Source organism: Colobus angolensis, unplaced genomic scaffold (genome assembly GCF_000951035.1).
Source record: "Colobus angolensis palliatus isolate OR3802 unplaced genomic scaffold, Cang.pa_1.0 Scaffold26, whole genome shotgun sequence".
NCBI lineage: Eukaryota > Metazoa > Chordata > Mammalia > Primates > Cercopithecidae > Colobus > Colobus angolensis.
This window is the reverse complement of record NW_012115821.1, coordinates 873,437-891,242: the sequence shown is the minus strand read 5'-3', so window position 1 is coordinate 891,242 and position 17,806 is coordinate 873,437. Positions and strand designations below refer to the sequence as shown.

Below are 17,806 nucleotides of genomic sequence, written 5' to 3'. Positions count from 1 at the left end.
AAAAAAAAGGAGCAGGTACTTCATTTATATAAGAAAATAACATGTATATTTACAAGAAAAGTTATAGGGACAATGGTGTAATGGAAGAGAGGTAAGAGTGCCTGGGTGTCCCTGTGCATTGAACTCAGAAGAAAGAGAAAACAGAGTAGTCTAGAGGATTAATGTTCATGAGCAGACACCTAAAAACATGGAATGTGCAAGAACAGTGCTTCTCCTAAAAGGACACGCTCACTGAACTGTGCTCATAACTAGAGTTGTAACACATAATATTTTTAAGACACTGTGTAAGGTTGAGTGGCGCCTTTGTGTTTAAGAGGTGCAAACGGAAGCTGACAAACACAAGCACTGATAGATAAGTGACAAAGAAAAGACCACGAGAAAAGTGGAACCCTGCTATCCCACCTCCCTACTGCGTCCACCCCCGTGTCCCAGGGAGGCCTTCTGCCTACTGAACTCACCACGACCAGCCCTTCAGATGTAATGCACGGGCTAGTTCAGCTGTGAAGGGAGAGACAGATTCGAGAAGGCCTGCCTGGAAGAACCTCGAGAAAAGGGGCTGTCTGAGTGGGGCATCTGGAAGCCAAGACGCCTGGGAGAGTTGCCTGAGACTCTAGCCTGCTGTCTCAGGGAGGATTCACCATCACTGGACTCCGGGTTTCCTTGTCTCCTTGGAGACGCTCAGTACATGCGTAGGTGTAAAAGTGGGCAGAGTGAAGATTTCATTTATATCATATAAGAAAAATAGTCCCAGTCCCCTTTGCAAGGTATCTGCAGGAGCAAAAGCCTCTTCTCCTACTATATATGTTCCCTTAGTTATTTCACATGAAGGTTTTACGGCTTTTTAATGTAGAAAGGGAACTGTTATATATTTTGAGTGCTATCATCAGAGTTCTCAGAATAATAGACTGATCAGCAAAGAAGGGTTTGGTTGCTAGCTGGAAGGGCAGAGAGAGGGACTGTAGATGACAGTGCAGAGAAAAATAGGGTGGGAAAGAGGAGAAAGGTTACACACACATTTAACACTAAAATAAAGCAAGCAAAGAAAAACAAAGTAATGAAGACTCTATATAACTTATACTCCACCACATACTGGGAGAACAGGCCCTCACTTTTTATTACTATTATTATTACTATTATTATTGAAGACGGAGTCTCACTCTGTCACCCAGGCTGGAGTGCAGTGGTGAGATCTCAGCTCACTGCAATCTCTGCCTCCCGGGTTCAAGTAATTCTCCTGCCTCTGCCTCCCGGGTTCAAGTAATTCTCCTGCCTCAGCCTCCTGAGTAGCTGGGACTACAGACATGTGTCACTACACCCGGTGAATTTTTGTATTTTTAGTAGACATGGAGTTTTGCCATGTTGGCGAGGCTGGTCTCTTTAACTCCTGACCTCAAGTGATCCACCTGCCTCGGCCTCCCAAAGTGCTGGAATTACAGGTGTGAGCCACTGTACCCGGCCTCAATTTTTAAATAGTCAAGTCTCAGAGCAGCTATAGTCAACTCCTCAGTTCAGCAAAGTGTCTTTAAGAAAAACATACACACATACACACAAAACTATTCTTTTTTTTGGCAGGGGGAGGAGGGGGCAAAATCTTGCTCTGTTGCCCAGGCTGGAGTGCAGTAGCGCAATCTTGGTTCACTGCAACCTCTGCCTCCTGGTTTCAAGCAATTCTCTTGCCCAAGCCTCCCGAGTAGCTGGGACTACAGGCACCTGCCACCATGCCTTGCTAGTTTTTGTATTTTTAGTAGAGACAGGGTTTTGTCATATTGGCCAGGCTGGTCTCAAACTCCCGACCTCAGTGATCTGCCTGCCTCAGCTTCCCAAAGTGCTGGGATTACAGGCATGAGCTATCGTGTCCGGCCATCACAAAACTATTCTTATATGAGCATGGTCTCATAAATGTACATAAGCAAAGGAAAGTATAGAACTTAAACCTAACTTTTCAACAAATGCTTACTGAGCTGGCTCTACAGAATGATCACACATTTCAAAATTAGCTACTAGGATCCGCAGATTTAATTTTTCTGGTTTGAAGGGGGTAAAAAAGTCATGTATAACTTTTTTTTTCAGACCCAATATAGGGTACATGAACTTAAATAATCATATTGCAAACCCCAGCCTCTTCATACCATCTCAAACAGAGGCCCACTAAAGATGATAATCCAAGATACAAGCACAGGGGAAAAGGTTTGCAAACTTGCGTGAACCCAAGGGAAACTGTAGCCGACCTACTGAACAGAGAACACCACAAGATAAAGATGTGCAAACTGGCTTCCAAATTTCAGCCCCCAAATGAATAAACACAGGTAAAATAACTTTAAATATTTGGGATGGAGAGATAACACTAGTGCAGAGAATAATTCATTTTGATATGAATTGCTATGAATTATCCCACAATAATTCCCCAGCTTTATCATGAGTATGTTAACAGAGTAGGAACAAATTATTATCCATATCCTCCCCAAATTAAAATCCATTTAAAAATTGCCTTAGGCCTCAGCAGGAGTTTTAAAACCTAACTGAACAGAACCTATAACATGCTTTGAAATCAACCAATAAAAGGTGTTTTCTTTCCATGATATATAAATTACTGTGGTCTAGATTTTAAATTGTCACATGCAAGGAGAGGCAATAAATCCTTAGTGTTTAACACTATGTATCTGGGCATCATAATATAAATATCTAGCATCAACGATTTGTAAAAAGTAAAAAAACACTTATTATAATGTTCAGTGTGGGACAGTGAAAAATGTGCAATGACTGATGGGATCCCCTTTGGAAACTATGTCAGAGACCTATGTTCACCATGTTTCCTGTAGATGATGACTTGATAACCATTTTTACCTGTTATGTGATCAGAACAGATTATGTCCTTCATCTCCAACTCCACTGCCTAAACCCCAGAGATAATCTTTTTTTTTTTTTTTTCTTCGAGCCAAGGTCTCACTCTGTTGCCTGGGCTGGAGTGCCGTAGCACAATCACGGCTCACCGTAGCCTTGACCTCCTGGGCTCAAGCAATCCTCCCACCTCAGCCTCCTGAGTAGCTGGGACTACAGGCATGGGCCACCACACCCAGCTAATTTTTTCAGTTTTGTAGAGACAGGATCTCACTGTGTTGCTCCAGCTGGTTTCAAACTTCTGGGCTCAAGCAATCCTCCCACTTTGGCCTCTTAAAGTGTTGGGATTATAGCTGTGAGTCACAGTGCCAGGCCAGAGATTATTCCAATACAATTGAGGAGTGAGAATGGACTTTTCTCATTCTTATAACAATATCTCAATCACAATTAGAGAAAAGTCCCTTAGGATATATTGTTTGAAGATAAAATTAGATTCTCTGGATACAGAATGTGTGTGGATATGTGTTTGAGTTTATGGGACAGGGAGAGAGGAGGGTGAAAAAGGAGGAAGGAGCGGGCAAGCGGCAGAAAGAGAGAGACAGAAAAGATATAAATAAATGAATTTCTCTTTTAAGAAGCAAGGATCAACTCTGACTCAAGTTCCAGATCAATTGCTAATGCAAATAACGTAAAAGGTCCAATCCCATCTCTGGAGACCTTTTACTCTTGGTGGTGGTTCCTGGGCTGGGTTGAGTCAACACTTCCTTTATAACAGATGTGACAATTGCTTGGCACTGGATAACCTGGTCCTGTATTTTCATGCTAGGCTCGGGTTACAGTAAAGACACAGTTTGAGGATGTCACAGAGTGGAGGTGAATGATAAAACTAAGGCACTTAGAGCCCAGTTGCACACATTCACATTTATTTTCCTTCAAACTAAAATAAGTGGCTCTCTGAGCTAAAAGAAGAAGTGGGTGGGGCGGGGGGAGTGGGGGGCAGGCACACATCACTTTCATCTCAACTGTGGATTGACTAGTCTCCCATCTATGCCTGGACCTGCACAAGGGGTTGGAACTGCCCGATGGCTGGCATGCCATGGTCCATGGCCAGCTGTCAGAACTCAAGAGCCAGTGAGATTGTCCTTTCACTGCTGGTTTGGTAGGTTATGTTTTCACATTAACTGGGAACCTGGACATTTCTGACACACCTTCCATTCTATTGGTCCAAGATTACTTCATTCTCATCAATGCCTTCATATTCTTAGTAAATAAGCGCCATCTGTTATTTACAAATTATGTTTTACATAAGCATATTTACAACTTCTGAGCTATTTACATTCTAAGATCATAGCAGGTGCTTACATTTAGGGGCTAGGTAATTCTATGTTTAGCATGTTTATCAAGGTAGCCGATGTTCAAAAACATGTCTACCATATTTTAAGAAACATCAACAAGTTTATATAAAATATGGTTTGAACAGGCATGCACACATACATAAAGCAAGCTGGTAGAAGGAGAAAATCTTTCTAAAATGTTTTGCATAACACACTTGGTGACAGGGTCTGAGATAAGCCACTGACACATGGAGGTCTTCAAAAAATATGACTAACTGGAAAGTTTCTAGTCATGGGCCAGCAAACTATAGCCCGTGGACCAAATTCAGTCTCTCACCCGTTTTGTACATCTGTCATGCATCAGTTCATGACATAAGAATGGTTTTTGCTTACTTAAATGGTTGAGAAAAAATAAAATAAAATTATATTATGACATGTGAAACTTATATCGTATTCAAATTTTGGTATTTACCAATAAAGTTTTATTGGAACACAGTCAAGTTCATCCCCTTATATATAATCTATGGCTACTTTTCTGCTACAAAATGGAGTCAAAGACTTTTGACAGAGACCACATGGCCTTTGAGACCTAAAATATTTCTTATCTGGCTCTTTACTGGAAAAGTCTGTCAATCGCCGTCTTAGGTTGCTATCTGTATTCTGAGATCCCCAAAGATTTCATTGGATAGAATCTTATATAAACATATCTTTCAATCAGTTCCCCAAAATAATTTTAGAGTTTGGCCAAGGAGCAAGAACATTATTAATTAGCTGTTCTTTAAGCTCAAATTCAATGTTGATGTTCTGAAAAGGAAATACATCCATGTGCTTTTGATCTGAAAATGTTTAAAACTTGCCTCAAACCTTGAAGATGTGTTTCTGCTGGTAGGTAATTGACAGCAGTTCAGATCAGTATGAGATCCTGAGCACCCACAGAACGAAGACAGCATGTGCCTTATTGGTGGCCAGTCAAGAGTTGGTTATTTCCTGTCTGCCCTGAGAAGTTGTCCCATTTCCAGCTTGAAAGGCTGGTCTGAGTCAGCCATCCTTCTTCTAATTTCTTTTCCTAGACTCTCCCCACCCCTCAAGAGCAAACCTGTTTTTCAGATAATTTCATGGGCTAATCAACAGTCACGGTGGATATGGGGGTGGGAGGAAAAGCTTGTAAAAAGAGAAAAGCAGCATGGGAAGATTAGTAGGAAAGGAGTCATATTCTCTCCTCTGTTTCTCATCCTCTACATCCTCTTTGAGTCCCTCTAGAGAGCCTGGTTCCCCTAAACTAGTTTGCTATCTTTGTTCAACCCCAGCAACCAAAGCAATGATCATTTAACACAATCTGACAATCACTCTGTAGCAAGACCGGGGACTAAGTATGCAAGGAAACTTCATCACCTTCTTGCTTTAGACAGAGCAATCACTCCAGTGCAGGAAGGAATTAAGGGCTGTAAATGACTTAAAGAAAAGAAAAAGAAAGAAATGACAGTGGCTTGTAGAACTGGAAGTATTCATACAGAATCAGCAGTATTCCAAAGCAACAGGTTCTTCAAACACTTTTTTAAAAATTTCATTTTACAAATAGAGCACTTGGTTATAACAAGACAATGGAAAAAGTAAGCTAATCTCATGGAGGGATTCTGGTGATTGTGAAAATATTAGATGCTCAAAGAAAGATTCCAATTCTTATGACTATGTAACTATTAGATACACAAGGGAAGAACAAAAGCACTGCAGTAAATCGTTGAGTCAGGTTATTGGCGTCGTAAATAGAAAACAAAACACATCCTCCAAGAAAACTTACAGGGGGTAATGACCATTCACAGACGGCCTTTAACAGTTTCTTTGTACCAGTCACTGCTTGGTCTACTCTATGATACTGTAAATAAGGGTGTGGACTCTGAACATTCACCGGTAGTAAATCCACTTGACTCAACCCCAAAAGCAGGTGCAGTAGACAGCCAAGTCTTACATCAACTGGGATATATTGAATTTGAATCAGTGACTGAGAAAGGAAAGGCTCTATGTAGCATCATCCATCCTCAAGAGTTTCGACAGCTGGACAAATTATCCTATGCTTACAGAGCATTTAATAACAGCTGATATTTAGGTAGGACATTTTGCATGGATTTGAAAAAGTGTTCCAGTCTTTGCAAATAAGTTTATGAGACAACGTCAAGATAGGCATGGAGAAAAATCAGAGCAGAGACAACTCCGTATCTACAGCATTCCAACATTATGTGTTTGAGTCAAAATGGAAAGGGACAAGAAACATAAAAGTCACTGTTCTCTATGGTCATCATTGTCCTAACTGCAGAGGAGTTACAATCAAGGGTCATGGGCAGTGTCATCTCTGTGTGGGGACGGTGGGGAAGAGGTAAACGCCAGGCCAAAGCACCCTCTGCAGTATTTGGACCACTTTATCACCCCACACCAGCCTGAACCTCTTCTAGATCTACGTCCAATGTTAGGTTTCACATATACTTACAGACATGATTTTATATTCTTTAAGCTACACGTAGGGTGGTTATCATTGCTATGATGCCTATTATGTATATTCCTTCTTTTCTTTTACTTTAATGTTCAACAAATACCGCAAAGGTAGGTTTGGGAGTTGTGCTTTTTGTTTCTTTTAAAGTCACCAATTTATTTGAGTATATTTTCTCGGGGAGGAAAAGATGGCAAAAAATCCTTCCTTCTTTCCTCCCTCCCTCCCTTCTTTTTTTTCTTCAAGAACTGGGACGAAAGAGAATTGCACAAATGTGTTCCTGCACCACCTCGTGATGTGCCTGCGTTACTGTTGTGGGTTCAAATGCCATTCCATGCACCAACTACAGGAGACATGGACACACAGAGATGCCCAAGGCTCTAGATAGGTGGCATTCTGCTAGAAACCCCACCACCAATCAAGCCCAGGAAGGGGTCAGCAAACCCTGTATCTGCTTGCAACTATGAGTAATCTTTTTTACTTGAAAGGCACGTATAGGATACTTCCCAGCCAGGAAGCTAAAGCATAGGATCTTCATGACATCAAAAAAAAAAGGGGGGGGGTATCTATGGTCTATGGTCCTCTTGCAAAATTAGGTGTAGTAAGTTTAATGACTACAAACAGTCAGGAAGTCTGTTTGAAGTCTTTTGGAAGAGCTAAAAAAAAAAAAAAAAAAAAAAAAAAAAACCAAGAACAACCCCAATACATCTAAAAGATGCGAGGAAACCCCCAAAGTGAGTTGAGATCCGGCCACTGCACTCCAGCCTGGGTGACAGAGCGAGACTCCATAAAAAAAAAAAAAAAAAAAAAAGCCACCACCATCATACTCCTACTCCCATTAACATAGGGCCCTGTAACCACCTTGCTGAGGCACTGGCTGGTTGCTCCTCTTGGAGCCAGTGCCAGACGCTGAATCACTACACCAAGTCTCCGGCACCTGAGTTGTCTCTGGAGGGATTTCATTCAAGCAGCGCCCAAGCCTGAGCCTGTTTAGCTCATGAGAGTTGACAAGATCACAGCCTAGGCTGCTATGACTGTAGGCCACATTAGCATTGCAGTGAAGTAAAACCGAAGTGAAGTTTATTAGAAAATGTCTAAAATGTTAAGTTGGATGCTGCATCAAACTCTTTTTTCCCTCTGTTTAAGACTAGATTGTGTTTAAAAATAAATAAGTTGGCCCCATCCTCCAGGTTCCCAAAGTAGAAAAAAATCGGGGTCAAATGCAAGGATAAATGAATCAAAAGGCTCTATTAACTCACTGTATTTAACCCACTGTTTTTTGCAATTGCCTTTTATGAGGGTGCAGCTCAGCAACTCTCATTATGAATAATTCAGATTCACATCTTTTCATACCTCAGAATGAGACTTGCTAATTTTGAAGCTTGTGGAAGAATCTAACTAGAATTATGCTCAAAATAATGGAGGATTTTCCATGATTTTCCTAGTAACACTGAACCCAGTTCTTGCTCAAACAAATATGGTGCTGTATTCCTTTTTTTCTTATACTATAAGTCACACATACTCGGGATGCCCTAAGAGGCAATTAACACCTATGAATGCTTTGCTTCACAAAGTACCTTCCTTTTCTTGCCTGAATTTGGGCAAAGAAGCAAAGAGTAAAAATGATTTAGAGGCAACATTCCAGCAGATAGAAGACAAAAGAAAGAAACAGAAATGGGAATATAGGAAAGGCCCAAACAAGATTAATAATGTAAAATGTGGAACTACTCACTATTGATCAGATATTAGGATTGGAGGGGGGAAATCCTAATATTCTCCATTAATTTACACTCCTTAAAGCGTTATTTAAAATAGCTAAGATTGTATCTGTATAACAGTTTGAAAAATGAGGAGCATCCAGAAACACAGGGACAAGTGCAGCATAACTTCCCTACATTTAAGACACTAAATAAAAACACTGTATTGATTGTTTACTATGAACCAGATGCTGTGCTAGTTAGTTTCTCTCTACACTAATTTTATTTCTTGTTCCCAACTTTTCTAACGGAAGTTGGGGAAAGTTGTATAACTCTTGATTTAAAATGGGCAAACAGTTCAGTGACTTGCCCAAGGTTACAAGTCTACAGACTGGCTAGGATGGAAAAACAAAAACAAAACATTGTCTCATGAGAACTTGATACTCACACTGTACCAAGGTCACTGATTAGACCAAAGATGGCCGTAGGTAATCTTGGCAAAGGGCTATGCAGACCTCCGGAGCTAAAAATGCATGACTCACTGTGGGCCCTTCTGCTTCCAGAATGAAGGGAAGGGTCTTTTCTCAGTGTCATACCTTCTAACTTTAATCTCCCTTCTTTTCCCCACACAAAAGACTTGCTTTTTTTCAACCAGATGTTTCCATGGCCAGGACTCCGTGAGCCATAACCATATCTACAAGTCTGCCCTCCCTGCTCTTTGCCCACATTTACATGGCATCCAAGAATCTTTTTCATCTAAATTCAACCATTCCCTAAAAACTCTGTTCACAATCCAATTCCTTCAAGCAGCAGTGTCCCCTGATATCCCCAGACCCAAGGGACCAGCCCTGCTTCTGAATCCCTGTAGCAGCATCCTGTGTTTCTACTGTTGTGATGGCAAACTCCAAGCAGGCGGACAGGAAGGAATTAACAAGTCCAGCTATCTCTGCTCTCTCACACGCTGTGTTTTCACCTCTCTGGTTATCTGAGTTCATCCACCTTCTTTTGGAATATTGATGTTGTCCCCATCATACCTTGATTCTCAGTTCTTCCTCAAGCCTCATTCTGGACAAGTCCCTCATTCTTTGGTTCAGCTAAGCCAAAGTTGGATTTTTTTCAAAAGGAACTTTTCATAAAGCAAATAATAGAAAAGCAGAGCTAAGAGAACACAAGTCTTTTTCTTTTTTTTTTTTTACCCAAATTTCACTAAAGTCCAGCCACAGTTGACGACTCCGGACACCTGTATCTTACACTTCACCTCCATCTAAGTGAGATCTCTTTTCCTGACCCATTCGGCGTGACTTTTAGGTCCAGCGGGATTTCTAGCTCTTGTTTTAAGCCACTGTAGACTCTTGCACTCTGCTATAAATACATTCTTCTTCTTCTTTTTTTGGTGGAGGTGGTATGGGTGCTAACTTACTGTGTTATTAAACCTGCCCTGGTCCCTGGTCATTGGGGATAAGGAAGATAATGAAAAGTTGTAATTTTTTTAGTGTTTATTGCCAGACAAGTACCAAACAGTGCAGAGCCATTATATTATTTATTTTTTCACAATTCTTTGAGGTAAATTATACCCAGTTAACAGATGAGGGAGAGAGAGAGAGGGAAGTGGGCAAGGGTGAAAAAACTAACTACTGGGTACTATGCTCAGTACCTGGGTGTCGGGATATCCCCAAACTCAGCATCATGCGATATACCCAGGTAACATATCTGCACATGAATTTAAATTAAAAGTTGAAGTTATATTTTTTTAAAAAAGAAATGATACAGAGGGACTCCATATGTCTATTACCTAGTGCTGAAAAGAAATTCTTTTCAGGTTGGGCCTAACAGGTTAGGCCTTTCTCAGTTTTTGTCTTTTCAGCAGTTATACGCTTACAATTTTTTTTTTTCTTCTCTCTGGAGAGAAAAAAATTCTGAACAATTCTTGGAAAAAATAATATTAAAAAAAATCCCCAAATAAAAACACCACAATTGTTTACTATAAATACATTGTTTAAAGTATGTCAAATAACTAAAATAGTTAAACTATTTTACCTACTCCAAAATATTTGTGTTACTTATTATGCAAAGCATATAGAAAAATGTTTCCAATATCACTATTACAATTGATACTTATAATACAGCATGATGTATGCAAGTGTGTGGTACATGCATTATGTTTGTGGTTACTTTAACTTGTAGATCATAAACTGTGTGTCAAAAAAAAAAAAACCAAAAACCAAAAAATAAAAAAAAAAAAAAACAGAGAAACACAAGACCAGAGAGGTTACATTGTAAAGATTATGTGACATATGTAGGTAAAGCCCTTAGCACAGCACCTGAAGCATGATAGTTATTCAGTAAATGGAAACTAAAACTATTACTATATGTATAATACACTGCCCCAGGCATAAGAGAATATATTTTCTCAATGGAAAGCAAAGATTCCTTTTTCCCAGTGATCTCAAACCACTGGTCGTCCTCTTTATAGAAACACTAAGAAAACTTGCAGCATCCTCTCTTGAACCCAAAGAGATCTAAGGCAGTCAACTTTAATTGTACAAAAAGCAAACTGAGGACAAGAGGGGTACGTGGTTTATCTGCAGTCACACAGATGACATGCAGCTGAGAATCCTGGCTCTTACAATGGCAAAGGCACTTGAGCAAATATGACTCTTTCTGACTCTTACCAAACATTCACCCATGCCTTGCTAATTCCCAATGCAGGAATGGCTGCCTAAGAGGCAAATGTTGAGCTAGGGGGAGATGATGATACTGGTGGTGATGCTACCAATGAAGAAAATGGTGACTAACACTGAATCCCAACTACAATTGGTTCTAAATTGCTTTATATAAACCGAAAGTTTATGTAATGTGGTCAAGTTCACACAGCCTGGATAGAATCCCTTCACTATATTCAAGAACGATACACACAAAAAGTCCACTAATCCACAGACCTATGGATTTGGAGTTCTTCCATTCACCTGGAACTAGAACTACTTGCTTGACACGACTGATTAAAAAAAAAGTAGACGTATATAGAAAAATATATCAGGTTAATCTAAGCCACACAAAAAGGTAACTTTGTAATGAACTTTAGAAAGATTACATCTTATGGTGGCAAAGAAATACAGATTTGATTGGCTTGTCGTGGAATTAGAAACTCTTTAAAAGGGAATTTGAAAAAAACTGTGGTCATCTGATATACGGTTATGTTCACAGAGTTGTGCTCGAAAAGTGACAATGATCTTTGGAACTTCCAGTAATCACAGTTTAGCATAAGATGGAACTTGAGTCTCCAGGCATGAAGAAGTAAGGATTCTCTGGGAATTTGGGGGAATTACTGACCCTGAGAGAATCAAGGAATTACAAAGAAATAGAAGTTTGCTTTGAAAAACATTAATATATTTCTACAAAAGCAGCATACATAGTGGTTGAACACACACCAATCATTGAAGGCCAATTCCACCATTTGCTAGCTGTGTGACCTGAGACAAGCTAGTTAATCTCTCTGTGTCTTAGTTTCTTCCTCAATAAGAATGGGAGGAACTGAAAGTACCTATGTCAAATTGATACATGTAAAGTTCATAGTCTAGAGCCTCACACTCAATAAGTAACAAGTGATTTTGAAAAGTGCTGTATAACTACAGATCATGAAAGTAGTAAGTTAATGGTAGAAGATATGTAAAATGTATACATGAATTGGGAGAATAATAAAAAAAAAATATGACACCATCATCTGCAATGTCACATTGTCAGCATTTGGGGATATGATTAAGAAAAGACATCTTCCGCCAGGCATGGTGGCCCACACCTGCAATCCCAGCACTTTGGGAGGCTGAGGCAGATGGATCACGAGGTCAGGAGATCGCGACCATCCTGGTTAACATCGTGAAACACTGTCTCTACTAAAAATACAAAAAAATTAGCTGGGCGTGGTAGCGGGTACCTGTAGTCCCAGCTACTCAGGAGGCTGGGGCAGGACAATGGCGTGAACCCGGGAGGCGGAGCTTGTAGTGAGCCGAGATCGCACCACTGCACTCCAGCCTAGGCCACAGAGTGAGACACTATCTCAAAAAATAAAAATAATAATAAATAAAAAAAAGAAAAGAAAAGAAATTTTCTTGGGCCAGGCACGGTGGCTCATGCCTGTAATCCCAGCACTTTGGGAGGCTGAGGCAGGGGGACCACTTTAGCCCAGGAGTTGGAGATCAGCCCAGGCAACATGGCAAAACTCCGTCTTCTACTAAAAATACAAAAATTAGCCAGGTGTGGTGGTGCACACCTGTAGTCCCAGCTACTTAGGAGGATGAGGCATGAGAATTGCTTGAACCTGTGAGACGGAGGCTGCAGTGGGCTGAGATAGCACTAGCCAGGTGTGGTGGTGCACACCTGTAGTCCCAGTTACTTAGGAGGATGAGGCATGAGAATTGCTTGAACCTGTGAGACGGAGGCTGCAGTGGGCTGAGATAGCACTACTGAACTCCAGCCTGGGTAACAGAGCAAGATTCTGTCTCAAAGAAAACAAAAAACAACCCCACCCCCCCCACCCCAAAAAAAAAAGAAAAGAAAAAGAAAGAAAGAAAGAAAAAAGAAAAGAATATTTCTTAAGCAAAAACTGGAATCATTTTGTATGGTCTTTTGAAAATTACATTTTGAAATTAAAAGCACATTTTGAGTAGAGATTTGTTTCAAATCTAATTTCTATATTCAGGTTCCAACAAACAAACAGTATAAGGAGCCAAACAACCCAAGCACCTCCACCCTACTGTGGAGTTTTCTGGAAAAGCTTTCAACAAAGGAGTCTGAACAGTAAATGGCACTTGCCTAATTTTTACACTGTGCTTTAGAAACCCAGGAAGGAGGCCCAGGGCACTCCAGAATTGAAGAATCACACAGTACCATACCAGGTTAACAGCATGTTTCAATTCTTTTGCCCCCAAAGCACGTAACTACAGAGCAACCGCTGACTTAACTTCGCAGCGCCCATAAGCAGTACTGTATCTGTTTCTTCACAAAGAACAAACTAACTTGATTTTTGTGGAAGTTAAATTGCCAACATCATATTGAGTTAAAGAGAAACAAAACAAAAATCAGAAGCTTCAGCCCATGCTGTATCTTTAAAAAAAAATACATCCTTTGACCCTAAATAAAATTAAGCGCGATCAGTCTTCAACACCTCCTGCCTCCCACCACCATCAACATCACGCACTAGCTATATTTTCCAGGCCAGTTTCTTCATGGTAAAACACTTTCTCATGAGACTGCCTGTGGTCAGGGCTGACTGTGTCACAGGAAAAAATGCTTCTCATGAGCTCTAGATCATAGCACTTCCAGGTCTAGCATGAGCATTAGATACAGACACACCCGGAAACTGTAAATGATTTTAACAACACGACATTTTCCCACCTCAAAAGTGGGATAATCTTTGCAGCCTACCTATGTCCCTGGGGTGTTCTGAATATTAACAAGTTAGCATTAGTCAGGCACTTTGATTTCTACAGACAAAGGGCTCTGTATAAATACAAAGTATGATTATCCAACCCAACTGCCTTTTGGAGAGAGGCGGAAAGGCCACTGCTTCCATCGTTGTCCTCTCAAGAGCAAAGCAGAGCAAAGCAACCTCCCAGTTATCTGCAGGGCAACACTCGTGAAAGTTGCGCTGTATCTGAGCCTCTGGTGCACCGTTCCCTTATATAGTCAATGAAGAGGGAATCCCTTCTGTGTGCATATTTTCAATTCACATTCCAAAACAGTATAGGCAATGAAACAGATTTTCGGCTGTGATTTATAGGCCTTGATGCGACTGGGCCAGGCACTGTGCTAGAATCACGCACATCACTTCTTCAGGATGTGGAGAAGTAAGGAAGCCCCTACAGAAAATCATGTTCCCGTATTTAAAGAATGTGCCAGTATGCGCACCTATCTCAGTGAATGCCTACGTATTAAGAATGATTTCACAAAGCCATGCAAATCCCACCTCAGAACTAAAAAAATACATAAATTTTAAATCTAAATTTAATATAGATTTGAGCCTTTCCCTCGGCCTCTGGAGGAATCAATTTGAGATAATGACAACCTTGAAGATAATGAAATAGGTTACATAATATTAAAGACTAGAAGGTATTTCTGAGGGACACAGACATATAAGTAGACTCTCTGTATTACAGCACCTGCCTAACATCTTTAAAGAGAGGGACAAAATGTTGGCCTCTGATAAATTACGTTGTACCTTAGCCACAGACACTATGGTATACTTTCCTTTAGTTGAGTTATTCATGTTTAGCTTTAAACATCAGAATATAGCCTTCAACAAAACGGTAAGAGCCACTGGTTTGTCCAGTGGTATTATGATTTAAAACACACACACATACACCACACAGTCGAGCTACTGAGGCAGGCATTCCTAAGTGAACTGCCTAGAAAAAGCTAAACTAATGAACAAAGTAATCCTGGGAAATCCTGTTCCATAAAACCATTAGTTGCAATAGGCTAATTCTCAATAAAAAGTCTGGCAAATTCTCAGAAGGCAAAAAGCCTCCTGAGCCTTAAGGGTTAACTCACTTGCCTTAAAAAAAAAAAAGACACATATAATTTCCTTTTATCATAAAACAATGCATTTATTATTTTCTGTATATCTGTTAAAGGGCATGGCTTTCGGAGTGGAAAACAAAACAGAACTTGGTCACATGTTTATTTGCTTCAGCTACTCCCTTCCCCTTCTGATAAATAATCAAACATGCCATCCAGAAAAAACAAAACCAGCGAGCTGGGAAATTTGATGGTCATCAAATAGACTGAGATACCAAGAAAAGCAGCCCACTGTTCCCACACTGAGTTTTCAGCCCCCACACCTACACTAACATCTGAGTAAATACCTTCAGTCACTCTTTCCATTTTCCCTGCAATTACTCCTACTGTTAAACAAATTGTCCTTAAGGCAGTCGCAAACATCTTATTTTTTCTTGCAAAAGAGAACAACTTCTGAACATTCAAAAAAGCCATCGTAGCCACAGCAATACACACACATGCACACGCACTCACATACAATTATTTTATGTATTTACATGTTTCTTCTATGAGAGGTTTGGACAACCCCAGACCATATTTCTTTCTCTATTCTAATAGATGCTGTTTTAGACACTAAATTTTAAAAATATTTAGTCTGGGGACTAGCAAACAAGGCTCACAGCAATAACAATTCTCTTAAGATCAAAAGAGTTAATTTTCCATTTCCTGTCTATTCCCTGACCACTATATAGTTAAAAAAGAAATATTAACACCTGGCTTACCAATTAAACTGAAGTTGGGGGTCAGGGAAGGGGGGTGTGGAGGGAGGCGAGAGAGGCAAAAGGAATGACTACAGACAGGAAAAGGTAGAACCTTTTTAAAAAATGTCAAACCATGTGTTTAAAAAGTCATTTCAACAGAAAGGACTAAGAGAGCCGTTAGATCGCTCTTCTACTCAAGAGCCAGGAGGCAGCCCAAGTCCAAGGGCTTTTCCTGCCATACTGATTATCCACAAGGAAAATTTTGAAAAGAGCCTTCCAACATCAAAGTTAACAACCATCACAGAAAGTGAGGCAGGCTTTCCCTTTCCCTCTGCAGCCCACTCCGTTGAAACAATAGGAATATGAATGAGATAATGACCGTGCGTGTTTCAGCAGTCTGACTTTTATTGGCATGAAATTGGTACAAATATTATCAAGCCTGATTCACAAATGATGACGGTGTCGTGATGCAAACATTAGGGGACAATTCTGTAGATGCAGAATTACAAAGGAACCATCCCCACATTCTCTTACTACTTGTGATAACAGGAAGAAAAAGAAGGCAACCCGAAACAATGTCACAGTAAGCAGAGAGAGGTTCCAATCTACGTTCAGCCTATAAAACTATCCTGACACCACCCGGCTGCTTACTTCGCTGATTATATCCAAAGACATATTTGAAAGCAAGAGTGAATTAAACAAGGAGTTAGAAGGAGACGGTCCTCTCAAATCTCTAAAAAGAAAAAAGCCTCTGATGGAGAGAGGAGGGAAGGGGGAGGAAAAAAAGCAGTAAACAAGTTGGATCATCTTATTTCGCCCTTCGGAGAATGTCTGCACAAGAACGGATCCCTAGTTTAAAAGTTTAACCCACCAAAAAAAATGTTTCTTTTTCTCTGGACACTTACAGAGAAAATGAAGAGTTTGGCGAAGGGAGCCCGTACTGTCTGCCTTTGGATTTCCGTCTTCTTGCTGTAGATGGGTTCTGGCTGTTTCTGCGAAGCGGGGGTTGCCGAGTGGTAAAAAAGATGTTTGAATAAACAGGAAGTACTGTGCGGCTGAAGCACACTCGAAGAGAAAACACACTGGAACATTGCCCTTTGTAGGCAACCTCAGGGAGGTTTGCCTCCACAGTAGCTGGCTGGGCTCTCACTAAATGACAAAGAAACCACAAGAATTCCTCAAGTAATTCTTCACTTTCAAAGTTGAAAGATCAGTTGGAGCTTGCAGGTAATTTTCAAAGTTGCATTTAGCACTTAAAGAAATCTATTAATGCCACACATATCTAAACCGCTCCAGGTCTGCAAGCAGCGACACAGCACACGCAGTGTGCCCTGGCTAGACCAAGCCCTAGCCAAACACAGCTCATTCACGCAGACAAATACACACCAACAGGGTTTCGGGAAACCTGCTCTTGAGATATTTTTGTGGTGACATTTACATAGGCAGGATGCTTTAAAAAAAAAAAAAAAGAAGAAAATTCAGATTTTGCAGACTTTAGAGGATTTTGTCACATGTATTTTTAAAGAACATATCGTCCCGTATTCCAGAGATATGCCCTGGATCTGGCTTTGACTGGCTGTCCTTTATATTTTCTTTCTCCACCATCAACCAAACTACCTGTTTATTTCCAGATGCCTAGCTTGCCTACTGGAACACTCCCTAACCCGCCCCAAAATGATCATCACAGTCCTGTCTTCCGTCACCGGAGTAATTCAACAGATACTGTAAAGAAAAGTAAGCTGGTAAAGGCACAGCAAGTCAGCTTGAAAAATAGGAGGAAGAGTTGAACAGCCATATTCAATAACAAAAAAAAAAAAAGGAAGAAAAGGATTCCTTCTGAAAATGTATTGCTCTTGTGGCAATGTTCTTCTGCCATGGAAGCTACTGATTTGTTATTTAGAGTGGAATGCTGGACTGTCTGTCATCCAGGTGCTAATACTCGGCTAAAATAACTCATTGGGAGCTGTCAGTGGGATGTTTACATAGGCCCCAATCTTTTCTTCATAGAAGGAAATTTTTTACTGGAATTCATCTTCTTTTGATCTCACATTCAAAGCAACGGCAGCTTGATAGACATTCAAGTCTGAAAGCAAATCCAGACGCTGAAGATAAACCGCCAGAAAATGACAGGCAGAAGCATCTAAAGCTTATAAAAATGAAGAGAACAGCATGTCGCCTGAGTATTACAATAGCAGAAATCAA

The 17,806-nt window shown here is 40.4% G+C and overlaps 1 protein-coding gene across 5 annotated transcripts in view; it reads right to left on the bottom strand.

Moving 5' to 3' along the window:
- Window positions 1-17,806, bottom strand: part of FOXP1 (forkhead box P1) — a 658,747-nt gene that overhangs the window by 161,839 nt on the left and 479,102 nt on the right. Inside the window, exon 1 of one of the 5 annotated variants that reach the window (XM_011947139.1) lies at window positions 16,510-17,313. The exons of the other annotated variants lie outside the window; for them this stretch is intronic. Coding sequence (XP_011802529.1) covers window positions 16,510-16,695 — 186 coding nt within the window. The 5' untranslated portion in view covers window positions 16,696-17,313. Of the gene's footprint in view, window positions 1-16,509; window positions 17,314-17,806 lie in introns of those variants that run through there. 5 annotated transcript variants of the gene reach the window in all.